The 23,019-nt window shown below is 41.0% G+C and overlaps 1 protein-coding gene across 2 annotated transcripts in view; it reads right to left on the bottom strand.

Moving 5' to 3' along the window:
- The window catches only part of slc5a5 (solute carrier family 5 member 5), a 30,499-nt gene extending 9,628 nt beyond the window's left edge, over positions 1 to 20,871 (bottom strand). For both annotated transcript variants that reach the window (XM_047375633.1, XM_047375634.1), the window contains exons 1-11: positions 20,745 to 20,871; positions 16,979 to 17,388; positions 16,547 to 16,612; positions 16,353 to 16,404; positions 16,139 to 16,206; positions 15,699 to 15,853; positions 13,017 to 13,157; positions 12,041 to 12,170; positions 11,604 to 11,692; positions 9,429 to 9,541; positions 3,523 to 3,593 (exon numbers count right to left, since the gene is read on the bottom strand). In XM_047375633.1, coding sequence (XP_047231589.1) covers positions 3,523 to 3,593; positions 9,429 to 9,541; positions 11,604 to 11,692; positions 12,041 to 12,170; positions 13,017 to 13,157; positions 15,699 to 15,853; positions 16,139 to 16,206; positions 16,353 to 16,404; positions 16,547 to 16,612; positions 16,979 to 17,341 — 1,248 coding nt within the window. In that variant the 5' untranslated portion in view covers positions 17,342 to 17,388; positions 20,745 to 20,871. The remainder of the gene's footprint in view (positions 1 to 3,522; positions 3,594 to 9,428; positions 9,542 to 11,603; positions 11,693 to 12,040; positions 12,171 to 13,016; positions 13,158 to 15,698; positions 15,854 to 16,138; positions 16,207 to 16,352; positions 16,405 to 16,546; positions 16,613 to 16,978; positions 17,389 to 20,744) is intronic.
- Between the last annotated feature and the right edge of the window lie 2,148 nt (positions 20,872 to 23,019).

The raw sequence follows: 23,019 nt of genomic DNA, 5'->3' as shown, positions 1-23,019 counted from the left end.
AAGAGGACAAATTGTTGGTGCATGTCTTGCTGGCGCATCTGTGACCAAGAGAGCAAGTCTTTGTGACGTATCAAGAGCCACGGTATCCAGGGTAATGTCAGCATACCACCAAGAAGGATGAACTACATCCAACAAGATTAACTGTGGACGCAAGAGGAAGCTGTCTGAAAGGGATGTTCAGGTGCTAACCCGGATTTTATCCAAAAAACATAAAACCACGGCTGCCCAAATCACGGCCGAATTAAATGTGCACCTCAACTCTCCTGTTTCCACCAGAACTGTCCGTCGGGAGCTCCACAGGGTCAATATACATGGCCGGGCTGCTATAGCCAAACCTGTGGTCACTCATGCCAATGCCAAACGTCGGTTTCAATGGTGCAAGGAGCGCAAATCTTGGGCTGTGGACAATGTGAAACATGTATTGTTCTCTGATGAGTCCACCTTTACTGTTTTCCCCACATCCGGGAGAGTTACGGTGTGGAGAAGCCCCAAAGAAGCCAGACTGTTGCATGCCCAGAGTGAAGCATGGGGGTGGATCAGTGATGGTTTGGGCTGCCATATCATGGCATTCCCTTGGCCCAATACTTGTGCTAGATGGGCTGCCAAGGACTACCGAACCATTCTTGAGGACCATGTGCATCCAACGGTTCAAACATTGTATCCTGAAGGCGGTGCCGTGTATCAGGATGACAATGCACCAATACACACAACAAGACTGGTGAAAGATTAGTTTGATGAACATGAAAGTGAAGTTGAACATCTCCCATGGCCTGCACAGTCACCAGATCTAAATATTATTGAGCCACTTTGGGGTGTTTTGGAGGAGCGAGTCAGGAAACGTTTACCTCCACCAGTATCATGTAGTGACCTGGCCACTATCCTGCAAGAAGAATGGCTTAAAATTCCTCTGACCACTGTGCAGGACTTGTATATGTCATTCCCAAGACGAATTGACGCTGTATTGGCCGCAAAAGGAGGCCCTACACCATACTAACAAATTATTGTGGTCTAAAACCATATGCTTCTAATAGGTAACATTATCAAGCAGCATTTGATACAATTTCAGTGTTATGCTGATGATACTCAGCTTTATTTATTTATAAATCCTGATGAATCCAACCAGTTAGATAGATTATAGGCATGTAACCTCGATGACTTTAAATTTTTGCAATGGTGGCTCAGGTGGTACGGGTTCATCCTGTAACTGGTGGGTTGCTGGTTCAAACCCCTGCTCTCAGTTGTTGTGTTTTGGGGCAAGACACTTCACTCGCCTTGCCTGCTGATGGTGGTCAGAGGGCCCTGTGTTGCCGATTGTATGGCAGCATCACTTCTGTCAGTCTGCCCCAGGGCAGTTGTGGCTACAATGTAGTTTACCACTGTGAGCGTGTGAATGTGTGCACGAATGGGTGGATGACTGATTGTAGTGTAAAGTGCCGTGGAGTCTTCGGACTTGATAAAGCACTATACAAATGCAGGCCATTTACCATTTTAAATTCAAATAAGACAGAAGTTGTTGTGTTGTACCAAAGTCTTTAAAAACGAAACTGCTTAGTCAGTCACTTAATCTGGATGGCATGAAATTGGCCTCCACCAATAAATTCAAGAACCTTGGTGTTATTTTTGACCAGGACATGCCATTTAAGTCCCATACTAAATGGGTTTATAGGATTTCCTTCTTTCACCCTTAGAATATTGCCAAAGTTAGGAATATTTTTCTCTTCCTAGAAGCTACATCTAGCCTGGATCTGTGTTTAGCTGTAACACCTTCCCGGAGGGAGGCATCGGCTGGGCTACTGCTGCCAATAATTTTATCTTCACCTTCTATAGATGATACACTTGACCCTGTGCTCTGTTTCATCCGATAGACTTGAAAACTGGCCTTAGAGCGTATCTGTGTAGCTTTGTTTCTCTCCTAGATGAAGCCACCAAAGGACCTAACACTGCTGTTAACTTTTCTTTAACATAGAAAGTACTCCTAGATCAGTCCTCATGTTTTTTTGTGTGTGTATGCTCACAGTTTCATTTTCGCTGTCACTAGAGATTTAGTGTAATCTGCTGGGATTCCTTACGTAGAAAACGTTTTAACCAATTTGAATACTAAACTGAACTTGACTGCATTGTTTAATAACCAGAATTGATTGGAATGTCTGTAGTGGACTTCGAATCTGTATGATTCAATTCAAATTACTTTTTTTCTTGTAAAGTACCTTGAGACAATATGGGTTGTGAATTTGCACTATATTGTTTATTTATTTAATTTCTAATAAATGTTTCTAACCCTTAAGAGCTAAATTTGCCAATTCATTGTGTGTTTATTTACAATTTTATCAGGCTAATCTCTACTTACACTAACATACTTTTAAGATGTGGGGAATCCGGAATACCTGGAGACAGCCAGATGTGCACGCTGTCGTGGTGCGACATTTTGGTCTTTGTTTGTGGTTTTGTGTTTTGTTTACCTTAGCTAGATGTTTCTTGTTTTTGGTTTATATTCATGTTTGGTTATTGTTTTTGCTTTCCTGACTGTTCTGGTTTCCTTCTCCCTCCCAGTGTGTGTTCCTCTCGCCCTTGTTCCCTTAGTTTTGCTCCCCTATTTTACTTAGAATGGTTTCTTGATTATTACTATCGTTTCTTTGGTTCCTTGGCTTTTGCTCTCGTTTTAGATTTATGTTTGGTATAGGTTCCTTTGCACTCTTATTTTATTATTTCCTGTTCTGTTACTCCTCGTCATCAGGTTTCCTCTTCTAGTTATTTCTTACTCGACTTTAGTTCCTCTTACATTCTTTGTCCCTCTTAGATTTGTTTATCGTTATTTTCTAGTCCCTCCTTTATAGGTTAGCCTTATTATTTTTTACTTTTATTCCAGTCCTCGTTTCCTCTGTTCCATTCTCAGTTTGTTCCTTTAGGGTTGGTTTAGGTTTGTTTACTTTGTAATCAGGGTTTTCTCCAGTTTTCTCAGTTACCTTTTAGTTCTCGGCTATTCTAGATTTATTATGCTTCTTTGGATTATTTTATTTTTGTCTTTAGTTTTGCGTAGGTCTGTATCTCTTTATTGTTATTAGTCCTTTCCCTCTTGTTTTAGTCTTCATATTAGGTTCACCTGCTCCGTCAGTCTCCCTGCGTCCCTGTCACACCTGTTCCCTGTTTCTTTGATTATCTGCCCTTTGTTCCCCTCTCGTATCTTTCTGTATATTAGTTGGTCTGTGTTCTTTGTTCCCCGTTGGTTCCTCTTGTCTCTCACCTACATTCATTGCCCTCGTCCATACTTGAGTTCCGCATGTTCCTGCAGTGACTTGTAAGTTTGGATGTCTGACTCTGGTTTACACCTGCAGTGTTTTTTTTGTTACTTTTCATTTTTTGAATAAAGCTGAAGACTGCTTGAAATGCTGCTCCCGTGCTCTTGTCTGCGCTTTGGTCCAACCCCAAACCCGAATGTGACACACGCAAGGTATAAACTTCACAAAGGAAGGCGAGGCTTTCAAGCCTTTTTGTGAGGAATTAAAACATTTCTGCATAACATACCTGAAGAACTCCCCAGTCCAGGAAGGAGGAAAGAGCTGCTACAGTGATACATCCAGCTCCATACAGGAATGCTTTAAGAAAGAGAAATATTTACCATTGGCATTCTCTACTGTGTGTACGAATATGGTTTTCATCCTAATTTTTTGAAAAAGAGCAGCTAAATAATGTACATTCTTGTAAAACCTTTTTGTACTCATAGACATTCAGCAAAATCACTATCCATTCTCAAACAGGACTAAAAAGTATTATTAGGGACAGGCCTGACAAAAACACACACTTTGTCAGGATAAAATGGATCAGTTGACAACCAGATGTTTCTTTAGATAAGTTGAGTCCAGTTTAGGATTCTAGTCTTAAATGATTCTGGCACTAAGTCTTGGTTGCTGTACTGTTAGATGTCATTACATAAGTTGATTTTTTTTTTAAAGTTTAGCATTATTCTTTTCTGCTCCTGTAAGCCTGCATGCTTTGATATCTTCTCATATTACATAAAGTTTTGTGCTCCTGGTATTCTGCAGAAACCCTCAATATTAGTGTCTGTGGCCTTTTTTCTGTATGGACATGTTGTTTTCCTGTACCTTAGGTATCCTTGTTCTAGCTCCCACTTACTCTTTACCTGCTTAGCGTTTTTGGCTCACCTGAATCTTATTATATTTAATCACTGCTCCAGTATGCATAAGGCAGTATTGTCATTTTTTATTATATTTAATTATAATTATAAAATAATGAGACTGTCAGTTTCTATATGATTGTAATGTTTTTGTATAAATTTGACTGATTTGAATATACACTGCTCAAATAAATAAAGGGAACACTCAAATAACACATCCTAGATCTGAATGAATGAAATATTCTCATTGAATACTTTGTTCTGTACAAAGCTGAATGTGCTGACAACAAAATCACACAAAAATCATCAGTGGCAATCAAATTTATTAACCAATGGAGGCCTGGATTTGGAGTCACACACAAAATTAAAGTGGAAATACACACTACAGGCTGATCCAACTTTGATGTAATGTCCTTAAAACAAGTGAAAATGAAGCTCAGTATTGTGTGTGGCCTCCACGTGCCTGTATGACCTCCCTACAACACCTGGGCATGCTCCTGATGAGACGGCGGATGGTCTCCTGAGGGATCTCCTCCCAGACCTGGACTAAAGCATCCGCCAACTCCTGGACAGTCTGTGGAGCAACGTGACGTTGGTGGATGGAGCGAGACATGATGTCCCAGATGTGCTGAATCGGATTCAGGTCTGGGGAACGGGCGGGCCAGTCCATTGCTTCAATGTCTTCATCTTGCAGGAACTGCTGACACACTCCAACCACATGAGGTCTAGCATTATCCTGCATTAGGAGGAACCCAGGGCCAACCGCACCAGCATATGGTCTCACAAGGTGTTTGAGGATCTCATCTCCGTACCTAATGGCAGTCACACCATTACTGACCCACTGCCAAACCGGTCATGCTGAAGGATGTTGCGGGCAGCAGATGGCTCTCCACGGTGTCTCCAGACTCTGTCACGTCTGTCACATGTGCTCAGTGTGAACCTGCTTTCATCTGTGAAGAGCACAGGGCACCAGTGGTGAATTTGCCAATCCTGGTGTTCTCTGGCAAATGCCGAGCGTCCTGCACGGTGTTGGGCTGTGAGCACAACCCCCATTTGTGGATGTCGGGCCCTCATACCATCCTCATGGAGCCGGTTTCTAACCGTTTGTGCAGACACATGCACATTAGTGGCCTGCTGGAGGTCATTTTGCAGGGCTCTGGCAGTGCTCCTCCTGTTCCTCCTTGCACAAAGGCGGAGGTAGCGGTCCTGCTGCTGAGTTGTTGCCCTCCTACTGCCTCCTCTACGTCTTACTTAGAGTTATATTGTGTTGTTTAAGTGTTCCCTTTATTTTTTTGAGCAATGTATATTACTATTCATACTTGGAAATTATTGGCCCCAATTGCCTTGTAAAGAGTCTTAGGATTACTTTTGTTTTAAGATGGTGACATATAATGTGTGTTTTTATGTTTTTCACACATATTTGTGTGTTTTTATGTTTTTTGAGCCATAGCACTGTGGTCTCGGGCCACAATCCTGTGGACTCATTCAGCAGAGAGGAACTTCTCAAATCAGAGAGTCCTCTCGGGATTTTTTCACCATCTTTTATCGATCTGAGGTTCACTGAGCTTCTGGCAAGCAGAGCCGCGGCACTCTACAGGATACTGCGCCGAAAGTGCCGGGGGGGGGGAAGTGTGCTGGCTTGCTGGTAAAACTCCGCAAAAGAGGACTACGAACACCACTACCTTCAATCTACCTGGCAAATGTCCACTCTCTAAGCAACAAGATGGACGAGCTGCTTCTCCTCACCGGTAAAAACTCGGACCTCCGCGGATCAGCGGTTCTCTGCTTCACCGAGACATGGCTGAGTGAAAACATCCCAGACCGTGCACTGCTGATGCCGGGCTTCCAGCTGTTCAGAGCGGATTGCAGCGCGGAGCTATCGGGGAAGAGGCGAGGAGACGGAATCTGCTTTTATATTAATGAAGGTTGGTGCAGAGACGTAAAAGTGCTGGGGAAAATATGTAGTCCTGATCTGGAGGCATTTTTCATAATCTGTAAGCCGTTTTATTCACAGAGAGAGTTTTCCACGTTTATAATAATCGGCTCATATTTTCCACCGCATAGCTGCACTTCTGCCGCGGAAAAACATCTCGCTGAGCTGATTACAGATGTGGAGAAAGAATACACGGACTCTTTCATCATAATACTGGGAGATTTTAACAGAGCAAACCTCTCCCATGAACTCCCCAAATACTGACAGCATATTAAGAGACAAAAACACACTGGACCATTGTTACACAGCTTTAAAGGACTCATATCATGCTGTTACCAGGGCTGCTCTGGGTTTTTCGGATCATTGTCTAATCCACCTCATCCCAACCTACAGACAGAAACTAAGAGCTTCCAAACCCACAGTTCACACTGTTAAAAAGTGGACTGAGGAGTCAAAACAGATGCTACAGGCCTGCTTTGAATGCACAGACTGGACTGTTTTTGAAACCTCAGCCACTGACTTAAACCAACTAACTGATGTGGTGACATCATACATCAGTTTCTGTGAGGACATGTGTTACCAGGTGAGAAATGTAGGATTATCGTACTAGAGACATAAAATTATTGTGTTTTGAGGGAAATTATCGTACACTCGTCATAACCAAAATAACAAGTCTGTTGATGTGTTGAATAGCGTCTAACAGACACTTGCAGCGTTGTGGCGTCGGAACGGAATGGATTTATCAACAGCTGCAGGTCCACAGTGCCAACAGGCGGGCTCTGCTTAATCTTCTTTTCTTTTTTTCTTTTCCTCAATCATGGGCGGTCGCAGTGGACTATTCAGCCAATCATGGCCGTTGTTCTGAGGCCGACGCATCACGTCACACGTAGGTCACATTTAGAAAAGCACAATTGGCTGGAATTTCCAGCATTTGTTTCTGAATCCAGACACAGCCTTCAAGGTTCACAAAAGAACTCCGACAGACTTTGGCGATAGGTTGATGACGACTGATTACAACCACACATTCACGGAATGGTCAAATTATCTACATTTGGCCTTTTTTAAGGAATATTGATCGTACATTGTACAGAGACCGAAATTATCGTACAAGTACGATAATTATCGTACACCTGGCAACGCTAGTGAGGACGTGTGTGCAGACCAAGACCTTCTGCACCTTTGGGAACAACAAGCCATGATTTACTCCACACCTCAGGAATCTGTGCAGGGAAAAGGAAGAAGCTCACAGCAGTGGAGATTGGGCGCGGTACAGGCAGGCCAGGAACAGACTAACAAAGGAGATCAAAGCAGCCAAGAGAAGCTACAGTGAGAAGCTTAAGAACAGCCTTTCTACTGGTGACACTTCGGCTGTATGGACTGGTCTGAGAAACCTGACTGCCTACAGGATCCCCTCCTCCCTTCCTGAACAGAGTCGTCTCCTGGCCAACCGTCTGAATGGCTTTTACTGCAGACATGACAAGAAGCCATTCACACCTCAAATCATCCCCTCTACTTCCCATTCAGGAACAAGTTCCTCCCATAAAGCAACCAACCCCCTACCTTCAGATCCTCTGCCTGCACTAAAGATCTCCAAGGAAGATGTAAACAGGCCCTTTCAGCATATGAAAACAAAGAAAGCTGGAGGACCTGATAACGTCTCCCCATCATGCCTGAAAGCCTGTGCAAATCAACTCGATCCGATCTTCACCCGGATCTTCAACAAATCACTGGAGAAATGTGAGGTCCCCTCCTGTCTCAAACGATCCACCATCATCCCAGTGCCCAAGAAACCCACCATCGTAGGATTAAATGACTACAGGCCTGTAGCCCTGACGTCTGTGGTCATGAAATCCTTCGAGCGACTGGTGTTGAAGCACCTGAAAGACATCACAGGCCCCCTGCTGGAACCCCTGCAGTTTGCTTACTGAGCAAACAGGTCAGCAGATGATGCTGTTAACTTAGGTCTACACTTCATCCTGCAACACCTCGACCGTCCAGGGACGTACGCCAGGATCCAGTTTTTAGACTTCAGCTCGGCCTTCAACACCATCATACCAGACATCCTCCACCAGAAGCTCACACAGCTCAACGTCCCAGCCTCCACCTGTCAGTGGATCAACAGCTTCCTGACAGACCGACAGCAGCAGGTGAGACTGGGGAGCATCTTCTCCCGAATCAGATCAATAAGTACTGGTGCCCCCCAGGGATGTGTTCTATCCCCACTCCTCTTCTCCCTGTACACAAATGACTGCACCTCATCGGACTCATCCGTGAATCTCTTTAAGTTTGCAGATGACACCATTGTCATTGGAGTGATCCAGGACGGTGATGAGTCTGCATACAGACAGCAGGTGGATCAGCTGGTACACTGGTGCGGTCAGAACTACCTTGAACTGAACCCACTCAAGACTGTGGAAATGGTGGTGGACTTTCGGAGAACACCACTCCCATACACCCCCCTCACCATCCTCAACAACACCGTATCAGCTGTGGACCACTTTAGGTTCTTAGGAACCACCATCTCTGAGGACCTGAGATGGTCTTCACACATAGACACTGTTCGAAAGAAGGCCCAGCAGAGACTGTACTTCCTGAGGCAACTCAAGAAGTTCAACCTTCCACAGGAGCTGCTGGTCATCTTCTACACTGCCATCATTCAATCTGTCCTGTCTTCATCCATCTCAGTGTGGTTTGGCTCATCCACAAAACAGGACAGGTCCAGACTGCAACGAATAATCAGAGCTGCAGAGAAAATAATCAGGGCTGACCTTCCCTCCATCCAGGACTTATACAGGTCTAGGGTCAGGAAAAGAGCTGCTAAAATCTCTGTAGACCCCACACACCCTGCACATAAACTGTTCAGAGCTTTACCTTCAGGCCGCCGCTACAGAGCACTGTTCACTAAAACCAGCCGCCACAGAGACAGTTTCTTCCCCAGGCTGTTTCTCCGTTGAACATTCAATAGAGTACAAAACAACAGCATGCAGATGTTGCAAATGCACCTTTTTATTTATATATGTGTAAATTGTACATTGTAAATTTGTATATTCTGTAATGCAAAAACAAACCAAAGAGCAAAGTGTACCGGAGTCAAATTCCTTGTTTGTATGTACGAACTTGGCAATAAAGCTGATTCTGATATAAATAAACTGTATTAAATTTGCAGTTGACTTCCAGCAGCTTGATATCAGTATTAAAGTTTGGAGCTGGTTTTTAAATCTGCCTTCTACGTGTGAACGATTAATCCTTATCAACCAATCTTTACACTAATTTTAAAAACATCCACCTTTCAGGGGTGTGTCACATGCGCATAACGTCATGAGGCAGAAAACGAATACTATTTGACAATGAGGCTCAACCTACACAGTCCTTTGGAAACAAGGATCAGCTTCTTCTGCGTCATGTGGAGCAGATGAGGTCTCAGCAGATCCTCCATGGTCACTGCAGCCATGGCATTGATACTCGTGGAGGCTGTGCTGTTAAAAATGACAGTGAGTCACCAATCATTCCTATTCTGGACATCATAAGAGTTATAAATTTTACAGGTCCTTCTCAAAAAATTAGCATATTGTGATAAAGTTCATTATTTTCTATAATGTAATGATGAAAATTTAACATTCATATATTTTAGATTCATTGCACACTAACTGAAATATTTCAGGTCTTTTATTGTCTTAATATGGATTATTTTGGCATACAGCTCATGAAAACCCAAAATTCCTATCTCACAAAATTAGCATATTTCATCCGACCAATAAAAGAAGAGTGTTTTTAATACAAACAACGTCAACCTTCAAATAATCATGTACAGTTATGCACTCAATACTTGGTCGGGAATCCTTTGGCAGAAATGACTGCTTCAATGCGGCGTGGCATGGAGGCAATCAGCCTGTGGCACTGCTGAGGTCTTATGGAGGCCCAGGATGCTTCGATAGCGGCCTTTAGCTCATCCAGAGTGTTGGGTCTTGAGTCTCTCAACGTTCTCTTCACAATATCCCACAGATTCTCTATGGGGTTCAGGTCAGGAGAGTTGGCAGGCCAATTGAGCACAGTGATACCATGGTCAGTAAACCATTTACCAGTGGTTTTGGCACTGTGAGCAGGTGCCAGGTCGTGCTGAAAAATGAAATCTTCATCTTCATAAAGCTTTTCAGCAGATGGAAGCATGAAGTGCTCCAAAATCTCCTGATAGCTAGCTGCATTGACCCTGCCCTTGATAAAACACAGTGGACCAACACCAGCAGCTGACACGGCACCCCAGACCATCACTGACTGTGGGTACTTGACACTGGACTTCTGGCATTTTGGCATTTCCTTCTCCCCAGTCTTCCTCCAGACTCTGGCACATTGATTTCCGAATGACATGCAGAATTTGCTTTCATCCGAAAAAAGTACTTTGGACCACTGAGCAACAGTCCAGTGCTGCTTCTCTGTAGCCCAGGTCTGGGGAATGCGGCACCTGTAGCCCATTTCCTGCACACGCCTGTGCACGGTGGCTCTGGATGTTTCTACTCCATACTCAGTCCACTGCTTCTGCAGGTCCCCCAAGGTCTGGAATTGGCCCTTCTCCACAATCTTCCTCAGGGTCCGGTCACCTCTTCTCGCTGTGCAGCGTTTTCTGCCACACTTTTTCCTTCCCACAGACTTCCCACTGAGGTGCCTTGATACAGCACTCTGGGAACAGCCTATTCGTTCAGAAATTTCTTTCTGTGTCTTACCCTCTTGCTTGAGGGTGTCAATAGTGGCCTTCTGGACAGCAGTCAGGTCGGCAGTCTTACCCATGATTGGGGTTTTGAGTGATGAACCAGGCTGGGAGTTTTAAAGGCCTCAGGAATCTTTTGCAAGTGTTTAGAGTTAACTCGTTGATTCAGATGATTAGGTTCATAGCTCGTTTAGAGACCCTTTTAATGATATGCTAATTTTGTGAGATAGGAATTTTGGGTTTTCATGAGCTGTATGCCAAAATCATCCGTATTAAGACAATAAAAGACCTGAAATATTTCAGTTAGTGTGCAATGAATCTAAAATATATGAATGTTAAATTTTCATCATGACATTATAGAAAATAATGAACTTTATCACAATATGCTAATTTTTTGAGAAGGACCTGTATGTTGCATTTGTGTCACAGCAGCAAAAGGAAGATGGAGGTCCTGAATGTTTACATAAAAACACAATGAAATAATGTTTTAATGAATAAGATTCAGCTGAGCCAATGATTACTGTTTTATACAAAAAAACCAAACCCTTCAATTTGTTCTACGTGGTTAGAATATCGGTAACAAACATGTCGGAGAATCACGATATTTGATACGTGACAACAAGCCACAGAATAAATGTTTTGTAACTGAAAATGCAGTGAAAATATCTATAATCTACAGTAAAAAGTTTTTTAATATATATAATTTTTTTTTTAGGATTAATTCTGTTTTCGAAAAATTACTGAAACACTCAAGTAAAGAAGTAATTCAGGTTTATGGCTAAAGGAGCATATTTGAGTCTGGATTCAACAGTGAGAGAAAAAATAATTGTAAATACCTGAGAGTCCCACTGTATGCACAGGCAAGGAAAATACCTGGGAAGCCTGGCTGATTTCTGAATATATCCAACACGAAGAATGGCATGTACTTTATTAGATGAGAACAGGAAAAGTAGAATATAGAGTATCAGTAGCACCTTATATACCATATAGGAAACCAATATCGCTTAAAAAGATGTAAGTTAATTATGCTTTGAAAAACACTGTTTACTAAGACCAAATGACTAGAGCACCACCAACACATACTAGATAGATAGATTTTTACTGCAGACTTGTGGTCCATATTACAAAAAAGACCAAACTAATAAATAAACCTTTTAGGAGGAAGTTATACCAATGTTACTGCAAATATAATTGTAACTTTGCTGAAACACCTCACTACTTTGAGTTAGTGTAAAACAAATTAATTTGCCCTTGCCCAGAGTTATTAGCATACCAAATCAGGTGCAGAAATCCTCCCAGATTTCAGCGGGTCGCAGAGGTTGTAATAAGCAAACATGACGATGCCGCAGGTTGCTGCGCTGCTCACAATTAGGCACAGACCAATCTGATTCACAAACAGAGCCCTGAAAAATAAAGTATTCTTTATTGGAGTAAATCCTGTTTGCTTCCATTATTTATTGACCACAGATGAATGCTGGTGGTAAAAAAACAAAACATAATTATGTTTGATGCCTCTGTACACAATCATTAAATGTATGCTTTTAAACAATTAAGCAAGACAAAGAAATTTGGCTCTTTCTTACATGGGATAAGACATGTCAGTAAAGTGTGCCAGATCTGTCCTGAAGACACAAAAACCTGGATGACTTAATATTTTCTGCTTTTAAACTCAGACAAGACAAAAGTTGTTGTTTTTGGATATTGTCGAAGGATGAAATGAACACAGAGGGACCCAAATGCCGACAAACTACAACGAGAAGTTAAGCAACAAACGTAAGACAGTTAATCTAGAAAACTGTCATAAATTTAAAAAACACAGCGCAGGCACAGGTAAATCTACAACAATATCCAGCAATAGTGGGGGCTGTTATCATTTGGTGCCACTGTGTGTTAGACTGACCTTTTCCAACTTTTTACATGGAGTTCTTTTGGGAATACAGTTCTTTCAGCTGAATTTCTGCAAATTTTCTCAGATACCTGAGTAACCACTCAGATTTCACTTTCATACATTTGTGGAATCTTCAACCTTTTTATCTGCTTTTGTGCAGTTAATGCTCTAAATTACCTTTAGCCATGAATGTGTGTCCACATGATTGTCTGTCCTGTGTTTCTCTGTGTTGACCTGTGATGGACCAGCAATCTGTCCATGGTGTACCACGTCTCTCACCCATTTACCATTACATAGGCAGGACTAAGTAGCAATAAACAATGGATAGATGAATGTGAGGGTAATTTATAAAAACACTCACCACTGGGCCTCTCTCTCTGATCGGCAGGAGATGTAGCGCTGAACTTGTGCTTGGTTTACCCCGTACATGGACAACCAAACCAAGGAACCCCCAACTGTGAGGCTCCAGAAGGTGTAACGTTTCCGTGGGTCGACGTCAAAACTATGGAGGAACATAAAGACCAGCTACATCCATCTTTTATTATCCTTTTGTCTTAGAATACATAGGCATAGAATAAAACACAATACCTGCTTATAGGCAAGAATTTGAACACACACGACTAACATAATTAGGACACTTTCTGGGATATCAATAACAAACTAACTTTACTGCACACCATTACAATCAATTATAAAACAAATTTTATGTTGCACAATTATATACATTTAATATCACCTTCATAGCCTGGGGTATTAATATGAGATGGCCCAGTGCCCAATTTCTTTGAGCCACTATTAAAAAATGCAAAGACAAGAGAACATGCCATTCAGGTTAAGAAAATACGAAGATTGGCATTTTGGGATCACTGAGTCTGCATAACAAACATGCAAACATCCACTTGCAAACTGGTTGTTTTGGAAACACATCCCGAAAAAAGTAATTTTTCTCCTACCATCATAAATATGCAAGGTTTGTTAAATCCAAATGCGACTTAAACTGGAACCATGTTCTTCGGTGAGATGGGAATAAATTCATCTTTTTTTACAGCAAACACTCCAGCTGGGTGTGTTGCAAATTCAAAGTATAAATATATAGAAAATCGCTTAATGCCTATTGTTAAGCACGGTGGAAGACCTGAAGTCAAAGGTCTTCTGCCAGAAAACCTAAAAATTGGCTTTTACTATGTCGTCAGGTAGAATAACTTACCAAAACATTATGGCCAAATCAACACATAAATTCTTCCTGCACTCCACAAACAAAATTTACACAAACTCATCCTTCTATGACTCTGTTTACAACTGCTGTGGGGTGGGTGCTGTAATTTGCCACTAGCTTGCTGAAATATGCAGACATTTTGAAAATATAGTTTTGTCATAATAGCATCATATGTTACTACAAAGTGTCATCGGATTCAAATTTTTTTATACCTTCATAATTCTTAATGATTGATTCTCAATAGTAACGGAAAATGTTGCTTCTGTTGGACCATGTTTTGCTGAATATCGGACCATTTGCATGTTGTTGGACGCCACCAGGCCTTCCGGTGTTATCGGCCATTTTGTACCCCAGGATAGTCCGCTACTACGGCTGATAGGACGGGGCGTCCCAGTTCTGACGTCACAGTGGGCTATATACTAAGGTGAGCCCTTTAATGAGGCGTTTTCAGCTTGGAACCGAGACGCGGTTACCGGCATCTGAAGCGGATCATTCTGGAGAAGAAAATCCCACATAGACTTTCATTCATTCTCCCCATTGGCCACAAGAAAACTAAGCGAATTAAGCTTACAGGAATAAGAAGGCTTGTAAGTTTCAACTTTACCCATCGAAGGCGTGAATTTACCAAAAAAACCACGGAGTTTTCAAGGAGACGCAATTTTTCCTCCTTGTCTTTTTTTTGTTCCAGTCGACTAGTGACGGTCTGTCATATTATTCACCTTTCTGCCAAGGAGGCCACAAAGAAGGAAAACGGCCCGTTTCTCCTCTGAGTTATCCATGGACGCGTGGAAACTCTTCACCCCCTTCTCTCTCTCCCTCTGCTCAGAGGAGACAACAAGTAAAGTCCGTTCGTTCCTTTTATTTCTTTATTATGAAGAGCCTGGGCAGGATAGAGTAGGATGTTTTTTTTAAACTTAATTGCTGTTGAATTTTGGAGGCCGCTGAGTCTTGCAAGTTGTGTTTTTACTGTCTGGACACCTGAGAGCAGGTGCGCTGAACTGCTATAATAACCTTATGGTGAAAGTCAACCATTTTCTTTGTCTTCAACTTCATGTTTTATTAGTTGCCGCCAAAAGTTTTACAACCCTTTGTGTGCTCGGACATCCACAGCGATGGGGGATGTTTTTATGACTTACAGTGTAACTAAGCCCCACTGTGGGAGTGGCGCTTCCAAAGCTTCTTTCAACAACATATTCCTCTTGTATTTTTGCCATAACTGCTGGTTTGATTTCATACACACGCAATGCTGTTGTTTTGTTTTGTTTAGTTAGATATTTTACCCTTTCGTGTAGAACTTTGCATGTTTGATTAGGTGAAGATTATTGAATCGGAAGAGCGAGTTGTATCAGGGCTGTTGATTTAATAAATTTCACGTAGATAAAGAGAAGGCGTTTGTGTTTATTTTGTGCAAGAGTGATTTGTCAGTCAAAATAAGGTCAAAGTTCCCCATGTTTTGGCAGAAATGGTTGATTAAACAGTGACATCTAGTAAATCGTTATCAACTATTACTGAGAATTTACTAATTGTAATTATCAAGGGCTTTGGGCCACAATTACAATCCCAGAGGACATCTCTGGTTTCGATTCATAAATAAGGATTTTTTGTTAAGAAATTAATTTTCTCAAATTATGATTTTTAAGTATAATTCTTGATAAATATTAATTAATCAACAATCATAATCCCAACACTTCTAATTAATGATTTGTAACCTTTGAGGTCTCTGGTATTTACCTTTATTTTAAAATGATCAAATTGTGATTTTGAATAATTTCTATTACTAGATTGGATCTGGATATGGACAAACACATTAACGAAAAATGTATTTACTCATTGAAATTAATGCGTGATCCATTGCTGGCAATCTCCAGTACTTGTGCAGGACCACCAACCAGAATTGTGCCATAGATGAAAACTGCTACAAAACCTAACAACATGACAACAATCTGGAATACATCAGTCCAGATCACAGCCCTCATGCCACCCTGCAGACAAACAATTGAGGAGAAAGAGAGTGAGAAACCTGGAATGATATCAAATATGGTTTAAATAAATTGTTCTTTGTTGATTCCCTAGTGCTACATTTTTATGATGTAAATATAAAAATAACCTTTTAAAACATTTTCCATTTTTAATGTAATGGATCCTGTACAATGCAACTGGAAAAGTAACACATTTATTAGGGTGGAAAAATCTAAAATATAAAAAAGCTGTAATAAACCTGTTTTAATAAGTATTCACACCCTGAGAGAATATCTTCTTGTTCTTACCAGTGTGGTGTATATGGTGCAAATGATCCCCGTGGAAAAGAGAGACACCCAGATACTGAGTCCAGTGGCTGCAAAGGCAAATGGGTTTTCATAATGGTTTTAAAACATAGTAACTTTAGATTTCCAGTGAAAGCAATCCAATAAATGTGAGATTTTTAAAACATTAAGAACATTCCGCCTTTTCTTCTACACAAAGCACATTTCATTCTTGTACCTTGATTTAAGATCAAAGCTGGTGCATAGATTACAATCCCAGTGTAAAGCATCTGAGAAAAGAGAAATAAATTAAAAGCAAATCTCTGGTGGAAGCTGAATCTAGGCACTTTCATATACAAACAATAAAAACCTCTCAGTGTGTAACAGTCTGTTTAACAGCATTGCAATGTGAGAGAAGAATGCTGCTCCTACTGTTGCAAGAAGAAACTGGACGCTTCCTAGCAGCTGCATCCCTCGGCCAAACCTCATCTTTAGATACTGTGGCAGGCAGATGGTTGGAGTCAGAACATCACAAGGTAACACACACCTTCATCTTTCCTCACTTCTCATATTAAGCCTTGTTGATGAGCTACAGGGGAATTTATTGTCAGCAGGAGAGTCATCCTGACCCTACTTCTATACTGCAACTTTATAATTTTTAAAGCAGAAAAATAGGATAGGCATCTGAGCTGTTTAAAATATAAACACAAAAGAAACAATCAGTTTGTGGTCATGAGAAAGAGCATAACAATTTCTCATTTCCTTGGCTAACTTTCACTTCCTTTACTCTGGCTAACCTTAACACAGCACATTCCTGTTCACTTTAGGAAATTCATTGTACAAAAACTGGAGGCTCATTGTGACCTGGTTAGTGCTGGTGATGCCCAGTCGAAAGAAAACTGGCAGGAACAGGTAGGCTGTCAGCAGCGAGTTGATGCTTTGTCCGAGGCACATGTAGAGGAATTTAAAGCCAAAGCGAAACCCCTCAGAGGGAACACCCAGAACTTGGACAGCTGACATGAAGCTGGCACAGAGCGACATGCCAACAGGCACAGCTGGCATGCTCCGACCCCCGGTGAAGAAGGCATCTGCAGTTGCATCTCTTTGTTGTTTCTTCAGAGCTTGGAAAAGCCCGATTCCCATGGAAATGGACAACATGGCAGCAAAGATGCCGTAGTCAGCCACAACAAACCCTGGTTTGGATGAATTACTGTCAAAATGGTCCATTTTCGAATTTGGATCCCTCTGTCTTGTGGATCTAGATGTTTAGTTCTCTGTCAGAGGAAGTTACACAAAAACAGATAAACATCAGTAGGTTGTGGTAATGGATTCAGTTCACACTAGAGAAGAAGTTTGTTATTTTGAGCTAAAATTTGCCAACTAACTGCAAAGTTAGTAGAGCTAGCTATGTTCACCAAAATCAGTCTGACTAAACAAAAAGTGGTCATATGGTTTGTACAGACTAGAGATGTTTTCTAGAGAAATAAAATAAATAATATATATTTAAATTATTTATATATTTAAATTTACAGTTTTCTGTCAAAAATTAAGCTAGAAATAACAATGGAGCAGTTGTTAGCGCTTTAGGACAAGTGGAAAAAAGAAAACAAAACAGAAAAACAATTCTAATTCTTTACTGATATGTTTAGACATGTTGACGGTTGAATTTAAGTGTCACTCATTTCAATTCACAGATTTAGGCAAAATAAGCAAATAAATGAATAAATTAGGTAAAAATGATGCGATACCTTGCTACAAGTTTTTATTTTTATGTGATAGAGACACAATGTGTGCAGGGCGTTCCATTGTAAACATGTTACCTGTTTCAATATTATAACTACTGAAATTCATCAGACTTCCATGCATTTTTGATCACCAAGTACCTATGGGGCCTCCACATTGTATTGACCTTTATTTTTAAATGTCTCTTCTAACTACATCCAGAATTTAGTAGAAAGGAGGAAACCTTGAACACAAATTGGGATTTCATCTATGGAGCATCTTTAAGGTTGATACACGCAGTGGCCACTTTCTGATTTTGACCACCAATGGCTATAGTAAAAATATGAAAATAAAAATATAAATAAAATAATTTAAACACTGTTGCATTTTACGCACTGGTTGGATTTAGGAAAAAAAAAAAAAAGTTCAGTTGACAAGGTTCAGAAAGGTTCATATTTGTTTAGGGCAACATGTTCCTGGTTCATATTTTTATCACAAGGTTACCGTTACAAATCCAATGTATGTATTTGTTGTAAGTGTTGTGTCTGTCTCGGGACTATAGATGTAAATTAGCAGTTTTGCTACAATCTAGTACATTTACAGTTTGTGTACAATTTGTATATGATAGTTAATTAATGTGCACTCTCCCAATCAAATAAATAAATAAATATTGTTTCATGGCATTAAATGTCCTAATACAATCTGCAAAGGATAAGAAAAATCTAAGGGTAATTTATGCTATACATTGTATAAAAAATATTTAACAAAATATTACGATGTAAAAAAAGGTAAATAGGAACAAGATAAGCACAGAATTATCTACCTTCACAAATGCATGGAAAATGTTACATGTACAGTACAGACCAAAGGTTTGGACACACTTTCTCATTCAAAGAGTTTTCTTTATTTTCATGACTATGACTATTGTAGCTTCACACTGAAGGCATCAAAACTATGAATTAAAACATGTGGAATTATATACTGAACAAAAAAGTGTGAAACAACTGAAAATATGTCTTATATTATAGGTTCTTCAAAGTAGCCACCTTTTGCTTTGATTACTGCTCCGCACACTCTTGGCATTCTGTTGATGAGCTTCAAGAGGTAGTCACCTGAAATGGTTTTCCAACAGTCTTGAAGGAGTTCCCAGAGATGCTTAGCACTTGTTGGCCCTTTTGCCTTCACTCTGCGGTCCAGCTCACCCCAAACCATCTCGATTGGGTTCAGGTCCGGTGACTGTGGAGGCCAGGTCATTTGGCGCAGCACCCCATCACTCTCCTTCTTGGTCAAATAGCCGTTACACAGCCTGAAGGTGTGTTTGGGGTCATTGTCCTGTTGAAAAATAAATGATGGTCCAACTAAACACAAACCGGATGGAATAGCATGCCGCTGCAAGATGCTGTGGTAGCCATGCTGGTTCAGTATGCCTTCAATTTTGAATAAATCCCCAACAGTGTCACCAGCAAAGCACCCCCACACCATCACACCTCCTCCTCCATGCTTCACAGTGGGAACCAGGCATGTAGAGTCCATCCGTTCACCTCTTCCGCGCTGCACAAAGACACGGTGGTTGGAACCAAAGATCTCAAACTAGGACTCATCAGACCAAAGTACAGATTTCCACTGGTCTAATGCCCATTCCTTGTGTTCTTTAGACCAAACAAGTCTCTTCTGCTTGTTGCCTGTCCTCAGCAGTGGTTTCCTAGCAGCTATTTTACCATGAAGGCCTGATTCACACAGTCTCCTCTTAACAGTTGTTCTAGAGATGTGTCTGCTGCTAGAACTTTGTGTGGCATTGACCTGTTCTCTAATCTGAGCTGCTGTTAACCTGCGATTTCTGAGGCTGGTGACTCGGATGAACTTATCGTCAACAGCAGAGGTGACTCTTGGTCTTCCTTTCCTGGGGCAGTCCTCATGTGAGCCAGTTTCTTTGTAGCGCTTGATGGTTTTTGCGACTGCACTTGGGGACACTTTCAAAGTTTTCCCAATTGTTCAGACTGACTGACTCTTCATTTCTTAAAGTAATGATGGCCACTCGTTTTTCTTTACTGAACTGCTTTCTTCTTGACATAATACAGATTCTAACAGTCTATTCAGTAGGACTATCAGCTGTGTACTGTATCCACCTCCTGCACAACACAACTGATGGTCCCAACCCCATTTATAAGGCTTGAAATCTCACTTATTAAACCTGACAGGGCACACCTGTGAAGTGAAAACCATTTCAGGTGACTACCTCTTGAAGCTCATTAACAGAATGCCAAGAGTGTGTGGAGCAGTAATCAAAGCAAAAGGTGGCTAATTTGAAGAACCTAGAATATAAGACATATTTTCAGTTGTTTCACACTTTTTTGTTCAGCATATAATTCCACATGTGCTAATTCATAGTTTTGATGCCTTCCGTGTGAAGCTACAATATTCATAGTCATGAAAATAAAGACAACTCTTCGAATGAGAAGGTGTGTCCAAACCTTTGGTCTGTACTGTATATTTTTACATACCTTTTTGCTTTTTAAAGCATGAGTGCAAACTCTTCATTTTACTGATCAGATATATGCACCTGCTTCAAAACAAATGTCTTGTCAAAAAGCTTTAGAATTTGCAAATATGTTTAACTTAACAACCTAAAAGGTAACAAAATCACAAGTCAAAGATTTGCAGCATACATGTTTAAACATTGCAGTTTAAATATATATATATCACTTCATATTATTTCAGAATGTAAAGCATTGTTAAACTTTTGTTGCATTTGAACAACCGGAATTGCTTTACTCACACTTCAGCTGTAAAAGCAACTTTTTTTTTTACTAATAGCAACTTTGGTGGCTAATTATAAGTGTTAACTGCTCCTTGATGAAAGACTCCTAGATTGATTAAATGATGCAATAAAGCACTTCTAAAGACTCACCCTATGTCTGTTCAGTCCAGTCTGTGAAGTAAGAATGTGCTGACAGCCAACTTCACTCCTCAGCAGTTGCAATACATACGCACACCTTCTCTGTTACACTAATGTTTGTGTGTCAGTAACGCCTCCGCACCTTATGAGATGTTCCTTAAAGGAAGGCACTTGGAAGAGAGGCTCAATAAAGGTTTGAAGTTTTACAGTGTGCAACCAAACAGAAAGAACTAAGCTGATAAAGAAGTCAAGGGGACATGAGGTGGAACGAGGGGAGCATGTGTCCTTGTATATCTTAATGCTGTTTTGTAACATTTGGACAGTGCACTCTCAGAATGTTGCAAACAGATTGTGCTAAAGCACAAAGCAAGAGTCTATGGTTATTACAGTTTATGGCATTTTGGTACTATATCTTCAATGTATTCCTGATTTATTGCAAAGCTGGGAGACTATCATCTCCCAGCAAAAATGGAAAACAATTGGGTAAATCCAAAAATTGATGCTGTTTATACCATAAACACTTCTGCCCAATGAGTTAGTGATTGACCTAAAATGCTTGATAAATCTTGTCAATCACATGCAAACTCACTTATTGTACAGTAAGACATAATGTTTATCAGTGGCATTTTGTTCTCATAAAGCAACATTTTACAAAACTGCAAAATAATTCCAATTGTTCTGTTAAACAAATTAACCCAATTTAATCAGACAACTGAAAAGAAAGTGTAGTTTAAAATAGGATTATTTCAACAGAGATGAGCTATAATGAGTAAATTCTGATGTACCTGAAAATTTGGTTTTTATGAAAATGAGTTTGAGTGAACATCAAGTTGCTGCAGAAGTGAAATGAAAAAAAACAAACAGTGCCGTGGGGTTTTCTTAGACTCTGAGATACACAACCACAAGACCAAAGACAGCGTTTTAACAGTTTATTTAGAAACACAGATAAAGGTCGGACTGGAACCAGGGCTGGAACTGGTGGACAAACGCAGGGTTTCTCTGAAGGAGAAAGACAGAAGCTGGTAAACACTCTGGGTGGAAACGGAGAAACTGTGAATGTGTTCTTTACATGTTGACTTATAGGGGATGGGTTCTTGGCAAGACCGGGGGGAAATAAGTCCTTCTCCACGGTGGCTTGAGGCCGTCAGGCTATGAACAGTTTCCGGAGGATGAAGTGCTTTGTTTCTTCTCTTCCAGGAAACTCCACTATGGTTGGAGAGTTTTAACGTTGGAGGGTGGACAGGCAGGTTCACGGGTGGTTCTCAAGTGGCTCCTGAGAAGCTGGGCTTGAAGTTGGAAGCAGAGAGGAGGCTCAGGGCTGATGGACTGAATGGACTGGAGACAACAGGCTTGATCTGGGAGACATGAAAGGTGGGGTGTACTCGAAAATGAGCCGGTAGTTTAAGGCGGACGGTGGAAGGACTAATGACAGACTCGATCTTAAAGGGGCCCAAAAAATGAGGTGCAAGTTTTTTGGAGTAGGACTTTAGGGGAAAATTTTGAGAGGACAACCACACCTCTTGACCTGGAGCATAGACCGGAGCGGGTATACTCTTTCTGTCCGCATAGCGCTTGTTTTGTGCAGAGGTGCGTTGGAGAGCAGACCTAGTCTGATTTCAAAGTCTCTTACAGTTATGCAAGTGGGATCTGACAGAGGGGAGAATCTGGTCAGGGAAAGTAGCTGGCAACACAGTGGGTTGATAACCACAGGACGCCTCGAAGGTTGACAAACAAGTTGCTGCAGAGACATGGCTGTTATGAGCATACTCAACCCAGGCCAGATGCATACTCCAGGAGGTGGGGTTGTGGTTGCAAAGGCAATGGAGGGTGTTTTCAAGCTCCTGGTTTAACCTCTCACATTGCCCATTAGTTTGAGGATGAAAACCAGAAGAAAGCCAGGACTTAGCTCCCAAGGCTGAACAAGATAAACTGAGGACCTCTGTCCGAGATGATTTCAGTGGGAACCCCATAAAGGCGGAAAACGTGGTTGATCCATAACCTAGTTGTCTCTGCTGCTGAGGGAAGTCTGGTTAGTGCTAGAAGGTGACAGGCCTTGGAAAAACGATCTATGATGGACATGATAACAGTCTTATTGTTATGATTTGGGATTTTTTGGTTTCAGGTTTTTTCCTTATATGTTTTTCACTGCTCAAGTTTTGAATCATGCTTTTGTTATTTTTCTGGTCATGTTTTAGTCTTGTTCATGTTTTGTCAAGTCTGGTTTTGTTTGTATATTAGAGTCTCTGTTTTTGCCGCAGCCACGTTTTATTCTGTCTGTCAATAAAGT

Source organism: Girardinichthys multiradiatus, chromosome 9, assembly GCF_021462225.1.
Source record: "Girardinichthys multiradiatus isolate DD_20200921_A chromosome 9, DD_fGirMul_XY1, whole genome shotgun sequence".
NCBI lineage: Eukaryota > Metazoa > Chordata > Actinopteri > Cyprinodontiformes > Goodeidae > Girardinichthys > Girardinichthys multiradiatus.
The sequence above is the reverse complement of the archived record's forward strand: the minus strand, read 5'-3'. Positions and strand labels throughout refer to the sequence as shown.